This window comes from Mirounga leonina, unplaced genomic scaffold (assembly GCF_011800145.1).
Source record: "Mirounga leonina isolate KUSES-001 unplaced genomic scaffold, KU_Mleo_1.0 Mir_152, whole genome shotgun sequence".
NCBI lineage: Eukaryota > Metazoa > Chordata > Mammalia > Carnivora > Phocidae > Mirounga > Mirounga leonina.
In genome coordinates this window covers 15,521,546-15,542,437 of record NW_023270380.1, presented here as the reverse complement: position 1 = coordinate 15,542,437, position 20,892 = coordinate 15,521,546, and the positions used below count along the sequence as shown (strand labels likewise).

At 37.0% G+C, this 20,892-nt stretch overlaps 1 protein-coding gene across 8 annotated transcripts in view; it reads left to right on the top strand.

The window, feature by feature from the left end:
* Nucleotides 1–20,892, top strand: part of PCDH15 (protocadherin related 15) — a 789,625-nt gene that overhangs the window by 298,242 nt on the left and 470,491 nt on the right. For all 8 annotated transcript variants that reach the window (XM_035008612.1, XM_035008611.1, XM_035008610.1 and 5 more), the window contains one exon: nt 16,445–16,564. In XM_035008612.1, coding sequence (XP_034864503.1) covers nt 16,445–16,564 — 120 coding nt within the window. The remainder of the gene's footprint in view (nt 1–16,444; nt 16,565–20,892) is intronic.

Genomic DNA, 20,892 nt, shown 5'->3' with positions numbered 1-20,892 from the left:
AGTAAGAATTGGCTGGGTTACGTGGTGAACTGGTCACAAAGTTGGGAATAAAACCCAAGCCCTTGATTTGATCGTTTCTGCACTACTTACTGATAGATGTCTATATGCTGAATTATCACCACTTTGATGTAACTGATTTTAGAAATAAATGTTAGGGATTATGCTTATGGTATTATATCATAATATTATAATCACAATCAGTACTTTATTTATTTTCTACATGAAATTCTTTACTTATTCTAAGCATCATGTCAATTTTTAAAATTTTAAAATTGGATACATTTTTTATGTTGTATATCTCATGGTTGAGATATATATATATATATATATATATATATATATGTGTATGTATGTGTATGTATACATACACACACATGCAGCTGAAATTTAAGAAATAGTTAACCTGTGAAAAGGATGAATAGCCTGACCATCACAATTTTGCACTAGCAGCAAATATGTCATTGGAATTATGTATGTGTTCTAGATGAAAGGTAAGCACATTTTCCTTGAAGAACCAGATGGTAAATATTTTAGCCCCATGAGCTGTCCTATTCCTGTTCCAACTACTCAACTCTGCCATTACAGTGTGGAAGGCTACCCAAAGTCCTGGGTTAAGAATTCTGTGGTTAAGAAAATGTCCCACATCTTAGCTTTGTGTAGGTTAGATTAGTGTTTTGAAGTACATCTTCCTATGCCTCGGTTTTCATGCTCAGCAAGCAGGTTCTTGCACTTGATGGACAACATTCATGGACGAAAAATCCCATATGTCCAGAGTTACAGGTCTGTCCTTCCATTCCCCACTTCCTTTTTGCTTGGATCCCATGTTAGAGCGTTGTTGTTGTTTTTTAACATTGAGTTATTTTATTTGTTACAGTCTTATTATGCCTTTAAAATATTTTATAATCAATTAAGAGAAACAGTGAGCAAAATATCTGCAAATGGAAGAATTAGTGAAAACATGAAGTGTATTTCAAATATTTCACATTACTATCAAAATGAGGACTGTTAAATGAAATGTTACATATTATGAGCCTGTTTTAAGTCATGTAACGATGCATTAAATGTCAGTCTTTTTTACTCTTTGTAAATATGTTCTTCTATTGGTGTTTCAAGAATTTACCAAAATATTAATGCCTGTATCTAAGTACCGAGCAGGAATTACAGCAAGTTCATAATTCCTTGTTTGTGAGCAGGACATCAAACATTGCAAGTATTTTTTTTTTCTTTCCGAGTAATTGGAGACTCTCAATTAATTTTGGACAATTGTATCATTAAGTAATTAGTTTAGTTGGTTTGAAGAATATATTGCACAGTCTAATTGTAGCTGATCGTTCTTAAGCAATTTTTGAAGATAAATATATTTCTGGCTGTAATGTTTCTAATAACACATGCATCTCATCCCCCAAAATTACTTTTGACATAAAAAGCAAACAAGAGCAAGTCAAGGCAGACATTTAAGCCTGCAAAGAAATAATCTCAAGATTATATAGAGGTTATATTTGTCCTGGTCTTTAATAATCTCTTCACAGTTGGTGTACTTTTTTTAGTCAATAGTAATTTGTTCTTTTTATCGCCTTAAATATCATCTTAAATGTACTTAGCTGCTGTGACATGATGTGTTTTATTAGAGATAATTTGTTGGCAGTTTCTGGAAGAATATTCTCTTGCAATCTCTCAATAGGTGGATAGTTTATGGTCTCTTGAAGGAAGGAAGGAAGGAAGGAAGGAAGGAAGGAAGGAAGGAAGGAAGGAAGGAAAGAAAGAAAGGGGGGAAGGAATTTAAATTTTGAGTTATTTTAAGCCTGTAATTTTCAATTTAGGTGGCTTTTCAGCTTTTCAGTTAGATAGCTTAGATTTTCTTTTACTTTGCTTTGAAAATGTGCTGACTGCAAAACATTTTGTAATTCATAATAGATTAAAAGGTGTGCATGATTTCTTTGTATTAGGTACAGTGCTTTACTGCAGTGACATTTTCTATCCTTTTACTCAAATTGAGTCTAATTGTAATCTTACAGCTTCAGAGGGGGAAGCACTTAGTTCAAAATGCAGCTTTCTACAAAATGTGCCTTTCTTCAGATTTCACTAGTCTCTGTGTTGTTTAGGTCAATAATGCTTTACCACTTTGTAGTTTTATTTAATTGATTTGGTTAGATTATTTACTTAGGTTCAAATATCAATACAGATATATATACAGTTTCTAAAAATTATAATAAACAAAATGCATTCTCTTACTTTGTTATTTTCTTCCTATATTTATTGTAATGATTTAATCCTGTATTAATTCCTTAAAACTTTTTTTTGTTGTTATTTAGTCCTTTGTGGTTTCTTAAATAATTTGCTTAAACAAATACAATAAATATTTGTATTACTGTTTCTCTATTCCACTAAATACTTTAGGCATAAGGATCTCACTTCTAATAAATTTTAAACCAACATCTTTGCTTTGGATATTACTTTTAAAATGTAAAATTTGTATGTGTGATAAAATTGCCTTATGCGAGGACAACAGTGGTTGAGTTAGAGCTCTAGAACTATGGGTCTTTTTTTAAAATTTGTGATTTCTGAAATGTTCATCATGAAGTAATGTTTTGCCTATGGTATGTACAAATTCCTGAGAGTAATATCTTAATATAAAATAATTTGTTAAAGTGGAGACTTCACATTAAGTTCAAAGATCTGCTTTTTTGTTTCTAATCAGTGTTAAGTGATAGCAGGACAGCCTTTTGAGAGTCCTATTTTTAGGTAAACTGTAGTCCAACAGGTAAAATATGGCCAACCACCTACCTGCTTTCGTGTGGCCTCTGCAAGTTCAGTGTCCATGAGTACAATTTTATTACAACACAACCATGCCCATTCTTCATGTATTGTTGATGTGCCATGAGCAGAGCTGAGTAGTTGTGTGACCGAACCAACGTGAGTCGGCCCCTTGGTGAGTCAGAAACAGCACCGGGGGCGTGGAGCAGTCGCACAAAGTCAACTTCATTTGCAGCAAATAAGGAGATTATGGGGAATAGCTTCCAAAGCTGGGACTCCTCAAGTTCCTTTTATTTAGGGTTAGGATGAATATTTAGATAGGGAAGCCTCCTCATCATATGTACAGGTGGGCATGGCTCATGCATCTTAAGGAAACCTGCCTATACACACATTGCCTATTGTGTAAATGAGGCTTGTGTTCCTCCTTGGGTGGAGATTTTTTCGTTTTGTGATGAGGTAAACATAGTTGTCGGTCATTCTAGAGGTCATTCCATCATCCCTTTGTGCAGGCGTGAGTCAGGTGTTAAGCTCAAACTGGTCCAGGTGGTCTGGAGCAGCTAGATTTAAGGTTTTTTTTTAAGATTATTTATTTATTTATTTGACAGAGAGAGACACAGCAAGAGAGGGAACACAAGCAGGGGGGAGTGGGAGAGGGAGAAGCAGGCTTCCCGGGGAGCAGGTAGCCCGATGTGGGACTTGATCCCAGGACTCTGGGATCATGACCTGAGCCGAAGGCAGATGCTTAACGACTGAGCCACCCAGGCACCCCTGGAGCAGCTAGATTTAAGAAGAAGCTCATTTGTGGTAAAGTTTTTAAAGAAACAAAAAAGAGCTTCCCAGATTATTGTGATAAATTACTTAAATTACACAACAGTGATGACAAGAAAAGAAATCCACTTTTTTTTTTTTTTTTGACTTGGCAAATACGAGCTGTGAGAATTATAGTTCTTTTTACATAGCCCTTGGGGGAAAACACATATTTATGTGAATTATTGCTCTTTTTACATAACTATAAGGGGAAATTATGTATTTATTCAGCTATGACTATTATACCACTTGAGAACCTTTACCCTACTTTTCATGTCCCAGAAAAACTAATGTCATATTGATTAAGTAATATTAATTATTCCCCTTTGACCAAATGTCCTTTTTTTTTATTTCCTCTACAAGATTTTCCTGCATGCACAGCTTTGTGAGGCTCAATGTCAAGGGTCCCAAGAGCATCACGTCAATTTATTAAATCTGTGTTTGATCAAGTTCTTTAGGTTATTAATAATAGGAAACTTTAAAGGATGTTTCATAAATCTAAATTTAAAATGTCCTTTATAATTTAGGAAGGTGAAGGTTTACAGTTGAAATTACCTTGGGTTTAAGGAAAAATCAAGTTGTTTCATAATTATTGACATTAATAATACATCATAAGTCATGGCTGGTTAACAGCTTAAACGTCTATAAAGTTTAGATTTATAATAATTCTAGTATTTCTTTTTACTTTTGTATTATTAGGCATACTCATTAAGAAGTAACTTAACACCAGATTGATTTTAAATTTATTCATATCCAAAATTTGTTTGCAGTAAGATTTCTACGCAGGTCTCCTTGCCAATTGAGTGGCATCATTTCTCCTGACACTGAATTGAATAAGGATGGATTACAATGATAATGGTAGATTCATTCTACCATTCTACCAGATAATTCATGACAGTTGTCATTTATTAAGTACATTTATTAATGCTAAATGTTTTCCATGAAGCATCTCAAATGAGACCTCTCTGCATCTACACACGGACTCACATCATGTATGTGTGCTGCAGAAAATATAGAACCAGAGGACCATGTATTTACTTGTCCAAGACCTCACTGCTAGTGAGTGGCAGCTCTAAGCCAAAAACTGAGGCAGCCTGACTCCACAACTGAGTGCTTTATCACCGTGCTGTACAGACGCATCAGGCAAGAGAGTGGTAAGGCTCAGATATGTCAAGACAGCACCATGCAATTTTGAAAATTTGTATTCCTTCCCCATGTCTTAAAATAAGGTTTCAGAAAGAGTAAGGTGTATGTAAGGCCAATAATATGAATAGTACTAATACTAATTGGAAAAATGTTACACTTGCTTGTTGGGTCTGAAGACCTAAATAACATTTTAGTAGAAGTAATGGAACAGCATATAACCCACATCCAGTTTCCCCTATGCTAACAGATTTTGTTAGTATGGTACATTTTTAAACAACTAATGAACCAACAATGAAATATTATTATTAACTCAAATCCATATTTTATTTGGATTTCCTTAGTTTTTGCCTAATGTTCTTATTCTTGTTCCAGGACCCAATCTAGGATACCATGTTATTTTTAGGTATTATATGTCTTTAGTCTTCTCTAGACTGTGGCAATTTTTTACTTTTATTGTTGTTGATCACCTTGACAGTTGTGAGGAGCACTGATCAGATAATCTTCCTTTCTAGTAGGTAGGTAGATAGATAGATCGATAGATGTGTGTGTATATATATCGCTTATGTGTATAATGCCATATAATCATATGCATAATATATATTGTATATCATATATAGATCTATAGATATAATAAATTTATATATATACATATACATATATATATGAAATGTCCATGGTATGGGGGGAAACTTGATAAATATCTTCAAGGAATAAACATCACTGGGACTCCAGAGCCATACCCTTTCACAGAATTTCTTTGAGAGATAGCTGGAGCAGGTAATCTGTAGCACATGAAAGCTTCCTAAGAAAGAAGCCCCACTTCCTTTCATTTATCCCTGTTTTCCAACTCGAGGGAACTAGGCACATCCTCTCTGGGAAGCAGGAAAGCAGCAAGATGGAAAAAGGAGATGGAGATTAACATACAGGAAAGAAACACATAAAAATATATTTTCTACATTAAACATGTAAATGGGAATCAATTTTTCAGCTCTTTTAAAAGATTCAAGTATTCAACAAATTTCAAATTTAGTAAGCTCATATACATATATATACACACACACACATTCTCTCTGTGTATTTGTATATATAGATGCACACATATATATTCAATTTAAGCTTAGTTGCTCTTTAGTTTTTAGTAAAAATGAGTATAGCTACTTATTGCTCTAATAATAATAATCCTTCTCTTATTTTGAAGATACTTATCTACATGAATTTGCCTTTAATAATTTCTTCAGAAGTGACTTTCTAGCTTTTATAATTAAAATAGGGAATCCAAATTTTACACACAGGTGCAAAAACTGTATTATGTTAAAGGAAATATGAAGAACATATGTAATGTTTTTCTTATTTTTTATTTGATTTTAATAAATCACTGTAAGATAACATCCACTGAATTCAGGAATGTGTGCTATTTGCAATTCTAGAAAGTTTTAAGATAAACTTCACATAGAATGTTTGAATAAATAAATAATAAATAAATGTAATAAAACAAATATTCTATTAATGAGTTAATATAAAACCATAATAGTCACAGAAACAATGATTATAATAAGCTCTCAATAATGACCATAGACTCAGAGATAATGTAATTTAATCATTCTGAGAACAAGCTGAAGTTGTCAACAATGTGAACCTGTGTACAAATTCATCCCTCTACTTCATTTGTGGAGTCTCTTGGTTTTCAAATATATCACTATCTCTAAAGCATATTTCTTTCTTTTTTTTAAGATTTTATTTATTTGACAGGGAGAGACAGCGAGAGAGGGAACACAAGCAGGGGGAGCAGGAGAGGGAGAAGCAGGCTTCCTGCGGAGCAGGGAGCCCGATGAGAGGCTAGATCCCAGGACCCCGGGATCATGACCTGAGCTGAAGCAGACGCTTAATGACTGAGCCACCCAGGCGCCTCTCTAAAGCATATTTCCAAGGCAGAGATGACTTGCAAGAAAAATCATACAATTATTTTATCTAAGGAGGAAATTAAAGGCTGTATAGTAGCCAAAGAATGAATGGCTTCTAATTTGGAAAGATTACTATGATGGAAGAGAATCCTCAGACCATCCAGCATAATTGAGAAGACTGTGACAATATGGATAGGGACAAGAAGATAGTAACTAATCATTTTAAAATAGGTCTGCTTTCAAGGACTATATAAATTAGAGAATGGGAATTTCTAACCCCCTGCACAGATGACTATGGAACCACTACGGGTCATCTTCAAAGGATCAGGAGGTTGCGGGGGCACCTGGGTGGCTCAGTCAGTTAAGTGTCTGCCTTTAGCTCAGGTCATGATCTCAGGGTCCTGGGATCGAGCCCCACATCGGGCTTCCTGCTTATCGGGAGTCTGCTTCTCCTTCTGCCTCTGCCTCTGCCTGCCATGCCCCCTGCTTGTGTGCACTCACTCTCTCTGTCAGTCAAATAAATAAATAAATTTTTTTTAAAGATTTTATTTATTTATTTGAGAGAGAGAATGAGATAGAACATGAGAGGGGGGGAGGTCAAAGGGAGAAGTAGACTCCCCGCTGAGCAGGGAGCCCAATGTGGGACTCCATCCTGGGACTCCAGGATCATGACCTGAGCTGAAGGCAGTCGCCCAACCAACTCAGCCACCCAGGCACCCAACAAATAAAATCTTTTAAAAAGATAAAGCATCATGAAGTAGGATCAGAGCACCTAAAGATTATACATCCCGTGTTGCAGACAAATCAGCAGCCATTCCAGAGCGCTACCCAGGAGGGGTTACAGACCTGGTGAGTAAGAACCTGGAGACTGAGCCCCACCTCTGCAAAATCCCTCCTGGACAAAACCTGATATTGTCACTATTATTAATTTTAACCAGTTTGGTGGGCATCCAGTAATGTGCCATTGGCATTTTATTTAGGACTTCCTGATACCTAGTGAAAATCACTCTTCATATGTTTATTGGCCACTAGCTTATGCTCTTTTTTGTGAATTTCCTATTCAAGAGTCTGTCATTTTGTTATGTTGTAGAGGTTCTTTATATATTCTGAACATAATTTCCTTGTTAAATATACGTATTGAACGTGTCTCCACCAGTCTTGTTGTTTATATTTTTACTTTCTTGTTACTGATAATGGATAAGAGTTCTTATTTTTAGTGTAGTCCAATTTGTCAATGTTTTCATGGTTTTTGCTCTGTCTAATTTAATAAATCTTTGCTGATTGTTATATCTTGAAGATATCTTATTTTCTTAGTTTTATATTTTACATTTTTTATTTCAATTTTTATTTCAATTCTAGTTAGCATATATGGTAAAACTTGGCTTCAGGTGTAGAATTTAGTGATTCATGATTTGTGTTTTTATTGAGATACAATTGACCTATAATATTATATTAGTTTCAGCTGTACAATGCAATGATTCAGTATATGTGTATATTTGAAATGATCACCACAGTAAGTTTAGTGGACATTCAATCACCACACATACTTATAGTTTTTTTGTGTATGATGAGAACTTTTAAGATATACTCTCTCAGCCACTTTCAAACATACAATACAGTATTATTAACTATAGTCACCACACTATACATTCCTAGGACTTATTTATCTTATAACTGGAGGTTTATATCTTTCCTACCTTTTGACCACCTTCAACCAGGGCATGTGAAAACACCTACAGCCCACCCCTGCCTAGCCACCAATCTGTTCTCTGTATTTATGAATTTGTTGGGGGGTTTTGGGGGGGCTTTTTGTTTGTTTGTTTTTAGATTCCATATATAAGTAAGATTACATGGTATTTGCTTTGTCTGGCTTATTTCATTTAGTGTAATTCATTCACGGTCCATTCACGCTGTAGCAAATGGCAGGATTTCCTTCTTTTCTATGGCTGAGTGACACTCCCTCTGTGTGTGTGCGTGTGTGTGTGTGTGTGTGTGTGTGTGATATACATACCATATTTTCTTTATCCGTTTATCCATCAATGGACACTTAGGTTTTTCCATGTCTTGGCTTGGAAATAATACTGCAATCAACATGGAGGTGCATTTATCTTTTCAAGTTAGTGCTTTCATTTCCTTTGGAAAAATACCCCAAAGTGGAATTACTGGATCATATAGTAATTCTATTTCTAATATTTTTGGGAACCTCCATACTGTTCTCCACAGTGGCTGCACAAATTGACCTTCCCACCAACAGTGCACAAGGCCACTTGGAATTTAGTTTTATGTAGGCTGTGAAGTTGGAATTGGTGTCATTTTTTTTCCATGTGGATTTCTAGTTAACATAGCACTGTTTATTGAAAAGATCATTGAATTCACAACCACTGTCATGATATCTTTTTCTGTGAATGAGGTGACTATCTGTGGAGATTGTTTTTGGACACAATATACTGTCCCACTGGTATATTTGTTTATTCTCAAGCCAATACCACAGTGTCTCAATTTCCGTAGGTTTATATTTAAGTTGGGGAACTGGGTAGTGTAAGTCTTCCAACTTAGTTCTTCTTTAAGACCGTCTTTCTATTTTTGACCCCATGAAGTTTCATGTAAATTTTAGAATCAGCTTATACATTTCCACATCTATTGATGAATTTATAAAGAATTGACATCTTTACATTAGTGATAATACCAATTTATTGATAAAGCATATCTTTCCACTTAATTTAGTTCTTCAATAAGCAGTCAAAATAGAGATCTAAAATGTTTCTCTTAAGTGCTTTAATCCAGTTTTAACATTCACAGGCAGGAAACAATTTCAGAGGAGCAGGGATCATTGAGCTAAGTGGAACCAAGAATGAGGCTTGATCCTGCCTCAGTTTCTGGTTGATTGAGTCTTTGAGCCACACTCCTAAAGAATTACTAGTATTGTTCATCAGGTACAGCCCATCTTCATGATTCATTGATTCTGTAATTGCAAATTTGCCTACTTGCTCAAATTTATCTGTAAGCCCAAATTCAAAACTTGCCAATCTTCCATGGTAGTTCACAGACATGTGCAGAGGGATGAAAAATTTGAGTCACTCCCTGTACACACATCAAACTCAGGCCAAACAAAATGATGCTCTGCCATCTTCTTTCATGTCTGCTACTATAAACAAGTGTGCTTTTTAGCAGTCTAATTGGTGCCATATTATTTACATTTATGTAGTTTGTGTTGGTGATTTTGCTGTTTAAAATGGCCCCCATCTGAGCGCTGCAGGGCTGTCTAGCCTTCCTAACCCAAGAAGGCAATATGCACCTTACAGACAGAATATATGTGTTAGGTAAGTTTTATTCAGGAATGAGTTATAGTGCTGTTGGCTGTAAGCTAAGTGGTAGCGAATCAGAAACACATATTAAATAAGGTGTCTTTAAACAGAAGCACACATAAAACAAGGTTATATATTGATTGGTTGATGAAAATGTGACAAGGCTGGTGGGAACCTAAGCTTGAGTTCCCCCTAGCGGTGGGATAACCCCATATTCTCTCCGGAAGCAGTGGTTCAGAATTTAAGTCAGTGTTCACGGTGACTTTATAGAACATAATTCCCATGGATAATGAGAAGTAATTGTATTTATATGAAGCCATGAATACAATGCTTCTGTGGGGAAATATTTTTTTTAAGATTTTATTTATTTATTTGATAGAGACAGACACAGCGAGAGAGGGAACACAAGCAGGGGGAGTGGGAGAGGGAGAAGCAGGCTTCCCGCTGAGCAGGGAGCCTGATGCAAGGCTCGATCCCAGGACCCTGGGATCATGACCTGGGCCGAAGGCACACAGTTAACAACTGAGCCACCCAGGCGCCCTTCTGTGGGGAAATATTGCAAGTAAGCTTGCAAGTGAGGACAAGTCTTCTTTTTTTGGAAGGTTGTTCAAAATTTTTCGGTTAGCTTCACTAGCCGCGGATCACAGGATACATAGACAGTTGACTAAGACCTGTTCATTTTTGCATTTACATTCTAATTTAGCTTCTGCATCTTTTTGAAATACTGAATTTTGGGGGCACCTGGGTGGCTCAGTTGGTTAAGCGACTGCCTTCGGCTCAGGTCATGATCCTGGAGTCCCTGGATCAAGTCCCGCATCAGGCTCCCTGCCTGGCAGGGAGTCTGCTTCTCCCTCTGACCCTCCCCCCTCTCATGTGCTCTCTCTCATTCTCTCTCTCAAATAAATAAATAAAATCTTAAAAAAAAAAAAAGAAATACTGAATTTTCTTACTTTGATTTTCTTTAACTTTTCCACTTGCATGTATCTATGCATTTTCTGTATTTCCCAATAGCTGTATAAAGTCATTTGTGGAAAGAGACATGAACTAAATAAGTAAGTGACACCCTCAGGCAGTTGCCCATGCTGAGAATCATCCCGTGATTTAGAATGCCCTTCAGAAAACCAAATTTATATTTCTGAGACTTGTTGAAATGTTAAAGAACACAGAACATGGCCATCTGCATGGCAGATGTGCCATGAAAACTGAATAATAATCTATAGGACAACACAGCTTTATAATAAACAGCCTGGGGCGCCTGGGTGGTTCAGTTGGTTAAGCAACTGCCTTTGGCTCAGGTCATGATTCTGGAGTCCCGGGATCGAGTCCCACATCGGGCTCCCTGCTCAGCAGGGAGTCTGCTTCTCCCTCTGACCCACCCCCCTCTCATGCTCTCTCTCTCTCATTCTCTCTGTCTCAAATAAATAAATAAAATATTTAAAAAATAAATAAATAAATAAAAATAAACAGCCTGACTCATGTTTCAACCTCTACATCATATTGAGAAATTCACAGAGCGCCAGTGTTCACCACCTCATCTACTGAGAATAAGTCATGGTGATATGTGTATTTATATTTGTGCAGTGCGTGTGTTGTGTGCATGCATGCATATGTACATACACAGTTGTGTACTTATGTTGGGTATACGTATAATGAAAATGAATGAAATCTATTTTTTAACACCATTCTTCATGTTTCAACTCCCTTTTGCTTGTTTGCTTCTAGCGTAGGCGATTTCACTGGGACCTTTTTGGTCTCTCCAGACCTTCCATATAAAGATAAAATGCTTTATCTTCTTTTTTCTTAGCTATTTCTCATATATTAGCTTTAAACATCCCTAACCTAGCCTGTGTCTGAATGGGTCGACCGTGTGAGCTGTAGATCACAGATAAATGTTTGCAGCCCTATCGCTCACCCAGGTTAGTGCTACGTTTTACCTTTGTACCTCTGCATGGGGATGTTTCCTTCTTCTAGTAGTGGAAACAAGTAGGAGCAGTGTGTGCTAAGACGTTTGGTCTAAACATACAACTATGGAGCAGAACTCACTCATTTATGCAGATGCTGAACTAATAATGAGGCATATTCCCTGAGTCCTTTGCTGTCAACAACTAAATACCACCTTTCAAAGTTGGAGGGAAAATCTTTAATTGTTAGTGAAATTGTAAAGAGACACAGCACACAAATGAAACAATGCTGAAATCTGCTGTTATAATAGTGCTTTCCATTTAATTTTCAAGGACGTAAATTCTCTTCTTAAAAAAGAGCTTAAAATCCTATTTAGAGATCATTCATGACCTTTATTATGATATCATTATAGAAATGATAAGATTGATTCTTTTTCCACAGTGAGGCAATTGTTTCTTCTTTATTTTCCATTCAAAGATATAAACTAATAGAATTGACTGCAGAATCATATTTCTACTTATAATTTTAAGGAATAATAAAAATGCATATGGGCACATATATTCTATTGGGGACAATTATGTGTGGCACCCAAAAAATAAGGTTAAATCCTAAAATAAGAGTGACTGAAATTGAAATATTTTTTGGATTAACCTCAAATTGCAACCATGAACAAATGCATAATAAGTCCTTTTATGTGTAATCCAACAACAGTCTTTGTTGGACTTTGTCACTAAGTGAATTTTTATAAGGGCAACCAAAAATATACTGTAGGGTTTGTTTTAAATGACCAGATATTAAAAATTATGTCTTTATAAATATGATTTTTAAATATAAAAGAAAGATGTCAGTGGTGAAGAGAAAAAATATTAATTGGTGATAATATATTAAGATACCATAGCACTGGGGCGCCTGGGTGGCTCAGTCGTTAAGCGTCTGCCTTCGGCTCAGGTCATGATCCCAGGGTCCTGGGATCGAGCCCCGCATCGGGCTCCCTGCTTCGCGGGGGGCCTGCTTCTCCCTCTCCCTCTGCTTGTGTTCCCTCTCTCGCTGTGTCTCTCTCTGTCAAATAAATAAAAATCTTTAAAAAAAAAAAAAAAAAAAAAAAAAAGATACCATAGCACTTTTAGGTTGCCTTTTATGAATTTCAAAAACATTTGGAGGGCTGGAGAAAAACAGAGCTTTTTCTTGGTTAGGATCTTTGAATTTGCAAATATGTCTTTGGATTTGCAAATGTCACATAGGGAGAAGTAAAATCCTTCAAATCATCTATTCCAAACAAATACTGTCATATAATATTTATTTTTTAGAAACTTAATCTTGAATAAGACTGGGAAACATGGAAAATTGTGAGACTTAGAGAATATTATGCTTTATTTTCACCTTGACTAAAAATAGTTCTTTTCTGATAACAACTGCCATTTTATTACTTACCCAAATCATCAGGGAGGTTTCATTTGCATCTTGGATTTTAAGACTCAAAGACGAGATTAGTCTTTTTTTTCTCTCTACATACATAAATAATACTTCAAACTTTACATCTAGTCAAATTGAATTTATATTATTAAAGCAGCATGCAGAAAATTGACAACCTGTCTATATAATTTAAAATTTCCAACAGAAGATAATGTCACTGGATAGTAATACCGCAGTTGAATGTTACACAGATGATTACATGATCAAGTGAGAGACTCATAAGGTTTTCTTTTGTTTGTTTTACTTCTAAATTACGTAAGCCCCAATGTTTCATAATGTACAGGTGATGTACTACAGCTTGTGCTGAAACTTTGCCTTCCTTCAATTAAAAAAGCAAAACAAAACAAAAAACTTATTAAGAAAGAAAAAAATTGGTTTTAGTAATAGTGAGTTGATATTAAAAAAATCTTTGTTATAGCATCTTGTCCTTTTAGGTGCACATTAAAGGGGCTGGCACAACTGATTACATAGGGAATGTTGTGATTCTTTTCAGCACACTTTCTGCTCTTCACTTGCTCCCGGGCATCCAGCCCACTCATTGTCTGAGCGTCTCCAGACCCCAGCATGTGCTCCCAGCTCTTCCGACCTCCTCTTCCTTCCCCTTAATACCCGTGTTGTGCCCTTGGCTTTGGGACTTCAGGATCCCTCCCCACAATGCGTCTAGTCCAGTAAGATATGCTGCCCCCGTGAGTAGATGGAGAGACATGGACACACTGTTTTCAAAATCTGCCCACACCTACTGTTTACCTTTTTCTGTTTCATTTTGTCTTTGATTCTTTTTGACTTTTTAAATCAATCCTGCAGCCCAGTTGTTGTTGTTGTTATTATTATTATTATTATTATTATTATTATTATTATTATTATTTTGGTAACAAAGATCTTTAAAAAATACTTCCAGGGAGGGGGGCAGCCGGGGGGCTCAGTCTGTTAAGCGTCGGACTCTGGTCTCAGCTCAGGTCTTGATCTGAGGGTTGTGAGTTCAAGGTCTGCACTGGGCTCCATGCTGGATGTGGAGCCTACTTGAAAAAAAAAAATACTTTGTGGGTTTCTTGTTTTGTTTTGTTTTGTCTTAAGGTTATCAACAATTTTATTTTCACACAGGAGACAGAGGATACTTTGAAATCATATGTTAGGTGATGGATAGGTGATAATCATGTGCTTAGGAAATCCAATGTATATATTTTGAAGCAGTTCCTTTGTTTCCATTGCTACTTCCTTTTTAAACAGTGTTTCCTGATTTTTAAATAAGCTTAGAGTTTGATTTCAATATGATAACCCCTGTTTCCAAGAGCTTGATGAAAGGAGATCAGAATAAAAGGGGATCTAGCTTTGGCATTCTTACCACAAAAAATACTTTGTTTTATTAGTTATCTGGAAATAAATCATCATTGAATTTTAAAATGTCATAATTTAAAAATCAAAGCAAGCTACATAAGAATAGATGATTTTTTTTTTTTTTTTTTGTAAGAAAGCACAATATCTTTGGGGACTGGGATTACATTTTAAAAAAATAGAAAATTGTCAACATAGAAGTGTTAGCAGTCTTTCATGTTCTCACCCAGGGTCCCTGTCCATGGTGTCCTGGTGTTCTCATATGTGCTGTTGAGACCATCTCCTCTCTCTTGTTTGTGTTCTTTTTGACCTGCTGCAAGTCAAAGTTTGCCCTTTAGACCTTCCCACCAGGAAGGCTGACTTTGTAAATAAGCGCTACTTTGTATTGATGGCTTGTTTCTTTCATCATAATTGTATTTTTTTTTTTCTAGATCAGAAGTTGCAAAGTACTGTGGTTGCTATGCCTCATGCATATATTTTGTCTGGCCCATTTAACTCATAGTTTAATTCTCTAAAATCTATGGCCATCCTTAGAACCAAGATGTTTCTTGTAAAATTAGAATATTAGAAGACTACAGTCCATGATGACAAGAATTTGCTTCATAGAATATATGTGCTTCTCAGTTTGCCCCCAAGCACATCAGGCTTGCTTCACTCATTTACTCATTATGTGGTGGATCCCTGTAGAGATTTGGATTTATACCCACTAAAAACAGGAATAAATGAGACAACCCCTTTTCTTTTTCAATCTCTGAAACTATTTCTCCATGAAAGAATCCCATTTAAAAACTAACAAAACATATCTCTGAAAATTAAAAAAAAAAAAAAAAAAAAAAAATGAAAAGCCTCCGCTCAATAGAAGGCAGAGAGGTTGTGTTTATTGACACAATTTATTTATTCATGATTTCAGTGCAGTGATTAAGGAAGAAAGGTATAAAATGCAAGCACAACAAAAAGGGCACCTTATTCTATTGTGGGGTAGAGAATGCTTTGTCCGGGATGCTTTAGGAGAAGGTGATACTAATTAAGTGGAGGTATAACTAATGAAGAGGATTCCAACTACAGCTTGAGGACCGGAGGCTCTGGATGTAGGAAGACACTGTGCAGAGAATGACCTACAGGTCAGAGAAAATAACAGTGATTCTCTGGTGGAGAGCAACAATGAATAAAGCTAGATGTGCAGGCCAAATGCCAAATCATGGTCTCGTATGCCTTGTTAAGTTTTGTTGTCTGAATCCCAAAGGGAAAGATCTGGCCAGCTTGCCAACACCCACCACTCAATAGCCTTCTGCAAGTGCGGAAACTCCCAGCTCTCTCCGTCCTCTGATACACAGGGCACCGCTGTCTCCGTCTCTTCCTCAGACTTCCACTGGCACATCATGTCATTGATCTCTCCGAAATGGTGTTTGATTTTAAAATAAAGATGCTAACTTCCTCATACAGTTTAAATTCTAGCTTGTCGATAACTTAATGCATCAAGGTTTTTGGTTTTATTTATTTATTTATTTAAGGAAGAACAACAGATGCATTCTCTCCACAGGGGCTAAGATGCTAATGGTCATGAATTGGTCCAAATGTGCTTCACACTGAATTAAGGCCTTCTGTTTTTTACCCAAAGCAAGGGCTGTGATGTTGGAAATTTCAGCCTTTACAAAAACTCCTACGGAAGGTTTGCAAGTGTTCTTTAGAAACGCGTCAGATCTGTGGCCCTGGGCAGCCGCCCGCTCTCTTTTGTGTAACAAAAGCCTGGGCTTGTGCTAGAACACTTCTGGTGTGCTGTTGATGGAATGAGGATTGACAGTTTTTATTTTATTTTATTTTCAGCTCACTCCAGTTGGCACCACGATATTTACAGGATTTTCAGGAGACAATGGAGCTACAGACATAGATGATGGACCAAATGGACAGATAGAATACGTTATCCAATATAATCCTAATGATCCGGTATGTCAGTACCTACGTGGAATGTGACATCACTATGAGGAATAAAAACAGTGCTTCCTCCAGCTGATCCTTACTATATTATTCTATTATTTAGCTCCTTGAACTACGTTAGTAGTCATTCTGCTGTTAAAAATTATCTCAAAATTACTGTCTCTTATCTAGTCGTGTTATACTTTTAAAAACCACTTTTAAAAACTTTTTGGTGGGTTTTGTAGGTACAAATTTAAAATTATTTATAGGAACAATACGCCATTTTCACTACATTTCCATTGTGCTTGTGGACTCTTAAGCATTCTAAATAAATCATCGGAGATGGTGTAACCAGTATGATGCATATGCATTATGCATCTTGCCAAGTAATAGCACACTGCCGATGTCCACCAGTGAAGCCTAAGATAGAGAAGAGAACAAAACCTTTAGCTGTAGCCTTCCTTTTTTTAAGATTTTGTTTTTTATTTGAGAGAGAGAGGAGCATGAGTAGGGGGGAGGCTCATAGACAGAGGAGAAACAAGCTCCCCGCTGAGCAGGGAGCCTGATGTGGGATTCGATTCCAGGACCCTGGGATCATGACCTGAGCTAAAGGATGATGCTTAACCAGCTGAGCTATCCAGGTGCCTGCTTTTTTTTTTTTTTTTTTTTTTTTTAGATTATTTATTTCTAATTAGACCATTGAATTTCTACACTGTTTTTAGGCTGTGAAATTATTTCCTCTAGTTTGTTATATTATCTATCACATTGATAAGATCAGAATGGTTTTGTTGCAGCCCAAGCGAGAAGCCCTACCTGCCAACTTTCCCTTCCTCTTTCCCCCAGAAAACTTCTCAGGGTGCCATGGGTTCCCCAAAGCATCATTTTAAAATCACTTCTTAAGTGAATTTTCTAAATGAATGCTTCTTCTTTATGTTTAATATTAAGAAAATAGGAAGTGGTGAAGTTAATATTATGTTTTTATTTTTAATTTATGTATTTGTTATATAAGCTTTAAACAAAGAAACAAAAACACTGAGCTCGCAGAGACTGAGAATGGCCGATAGGACTTACTTCACACATATAGTGTGAGAACTAAGTGAATTGTGAACGTTCTCATCTTCTGGCGTGTCGGTTCGTGGGTGGGAGAGAAACGGGCTCACGGCCGTGGCTGGCTAGTGTGCACGGGGCTTCTGAGCCGCAGACTCAGGACTCTTTCTAGAGCACATGGACTCCACTTTTTCTCCGCTGTGTTCTAATAAAACAGTTCAGTACTTATGGTAAAAGTTTCAAAACAATCGGGGAAAAAAAATGAAAAGAAAAAAAGCCCCTAGGTGTAGCACAGCCTAAGGAAGATTTGGAGGTGTTTTTGTTTGTTTTATGTGTCTTCTCCCCTAAGACATGTGCCTCCAGAGCTTTAGGCAGAGGCAGTGAAAAAAAAAAAGGGGGGGAAGTAAGAGGATGTGACAGAGAAGGACCATAAATAGGAAGGGTTGCACAAGAAATTGAGCAGAAAAGATCAAGAAGGAGCAGAAGACAAAAGGACAAGAGAAACACTTTTCCTTAAAAACAGAAACAGACAGCTGACCACACATTTCATTTCTAGACAATTTGTCTTCCTTACTACTTAAGTTTTTAGAAGAATTAATTGTACGTGCGTGCCATGTTTCTAGCTTACATTTTATGAAGTCGTTTCTTAATCTTTACTCTTCAAGCTGTAAAAATGAAACTCCCAGCAAGCATAGAAGAGCCAGGCCATGTATTTTAGGGAAATATTTATTGCATTGCACTAAAAACCAACCTATCCAAGGTTTAGATGTAGTGTGAGACAAAAATGCATTACTTAGGCATGATCTTTCAGATGTTTGGGGGGCTGGAAATCCTTGTCACCTGTGCAGTAATTCCTTCTGAAGGCTTCCCCCTTTCAGGGACTTGTGGACTTGGCACGAAACACAATATGTACCTTTACTGCCTATAGATTGGATAAGCCAATTGGCCACATGCAGTGTCCAAATTACAGAAAAAGAAAAATGTACTCTAGCAAGCTAGCACTGCTGTGGAATAAATAAAGACATTCTCTGGGCACGGACCTAATTCAATGAGGCAAAAGAATAAGACACCATGAGAGCACTTAACTTGGAGCTTATGGGGGTGCAGGGAGAAAGCATGAACCCAGCCACATCCTTACAGAGCGAACCCATCTTTAGCCATCATGGAAATTTAATGTAAACCTCAGTTACCTACTGATGTTTGTATCTGTCACCATTCAATTGCTAGTAACCCTGCTTCTATTAATAGAAGTCCCACAATGAGTCCCACAGTGTATGGAATGGTAAAGGTGTAGATTGGTCTGTTCTACTTAAAAATCTCAGGATTTGTTTGTTTGTTTTTGTTTGTTTGTTTTCCAACTGATGCTGCATTATTCATTAGCAGGAATCACAAATTAATGACCTCGAGTTTCATTCCACTCACAGACATTTTGTTTGGCCACAAATTAATTTAAAGAATTTATTTTTATGTATTTAGTTGAGAGAGAGAGACAGAGAGAGTGAGCAGGAGAGGCAGAGGTAGAGGGAAAGGGAGACTCTCAAGAAGACTCCCCACTGAGCACAGAGCCTTATTGGGGTGCAATCCCAGGACCCTGAGATCATAACCTGAGCTGAAATCAAGAGTCAGATACTGAACCAACTGAGCCACCCAGGCACCTTTGGCCACAAATTAATTTAAATCATTTTTGAGCCAATATCTAAAAATCATGAAATTTCACACTCACATCTAGATTTCCCTTCTAAAGAAATAGAAATATGACAACCCGGGCCCTGACTTCCAAATAAACCTGTCTAGTGTATCCAGGGATCTCCCCCCCAGCTAGTATAATCCTCAGGTCGGAATGTTCCACATTTTTAGAGTTTGCCTGTCTTTGCTGAGTTTTCCTGTGGTCTCACCTGCACTGAGCATATTATTTACATCTCTGAGGACAGAGTTCAAACAGCTGCTTTAAAATCCTCCTCTGCTTGTCCTAACATTGGTCTTCCCTGATTTCTTCTCCTTCTGAGAAGGGATCCCATTCCCTGGTTCATCATGGGTCCAGTTGTTCTGAACTCCCTCCTGGACCTTGTGAAGGTTATGTTGTGGAGAGACTCTTCTATTATATTCATCTGAGAAGATTTGTCCATGTGTTTGTTTTTAATGTACCAGACAACATCATTGGGCTTGCATTAAAAACCCTCGGGTGCAGCTCGGAGCTCAGTTCTATATGCTTTCTTAGTGCACCTCTTTGAGTCGGCCTCTGCTCTAGAGGTCACCCAAAGACTCCAACACAGCTTACATGTGACATTTGTTCTCTCCCTTCCTGGCTTTCTCCCTCTAAGGCCCCCTCTCACCTTCCATCAGCATTGGTGGTCCCAAAAATCTCTCCCCTGATGCTTCAGGCCAGATGGACTTTCTATCAGAATTTTGACTGCCCCTCGAGGCACTAGCTACTGTAAAACAGCAAGCTCACCCACGTTGTCTCTTCTTTCAAGTGTGTGAGATCTCCCAGAGTATGTCTGCTTTGGTTATCTCTCTAGGGGTGTCTGGTATTCTTTGTTTCTTTGCACTTAGTCCAGAGTTCATAGGTGTTGTTTGTGGAAAGACTAAGCCAAGGAGGAGATCATCAACCATATAGAAGCAGAACAATCAATTCCCAATCAGTTCATTTCTTCAGTATATCTTTAGAAGACTAGTAGGCATAGTCCTTTTTCTTGCTGAACCATTCTGGTTTTCCTGTCTTAGGCAGCAGCAATGATACAATCATTTCAAAGTTCTAATGACAACAGGAGAACATCCTTCATTTCGTCGACTGCTGTGGATCTGCAGTGATGAGCTATCAGCTCGTTAACCACTGGTACTAGTTTATAACCAGAAACACTGACATTTCAAGTCTGTGTCAGGCTGATTGCTCTTTAAGGGAAAGAGAACTGGAGAAACTATTTAGAAGTGGTTTATTTATCTCTGTATTTTTAAAAAGAGGATAACTTTCTAATAAGAACATATATGAGTATATCCTCATGTCTGTGTGTTCCCAAATATCAGAGAAACAAAAATATAATATCACTTGAAAATATTATGTTGAAGACTCAGCAAATGTAGCAGATATCAATTACTGTTACTATACACCACCACTGATCTTTGAGATAAGTTTCAGGGGTTAACATGGTGTGTTAGTTATCTATTACTGTGTGACAAACCATCACAAATTTAGTGTCTTAAAACAACACATACTCATTTTTGTAGTTTCTGTGACTTAAGAGTCTAGACTCAGCTTGGCTCTCACAAGGTTGCAGTCTGGGTGTTGACCAGATTAGTTCTCCTATGGAGTC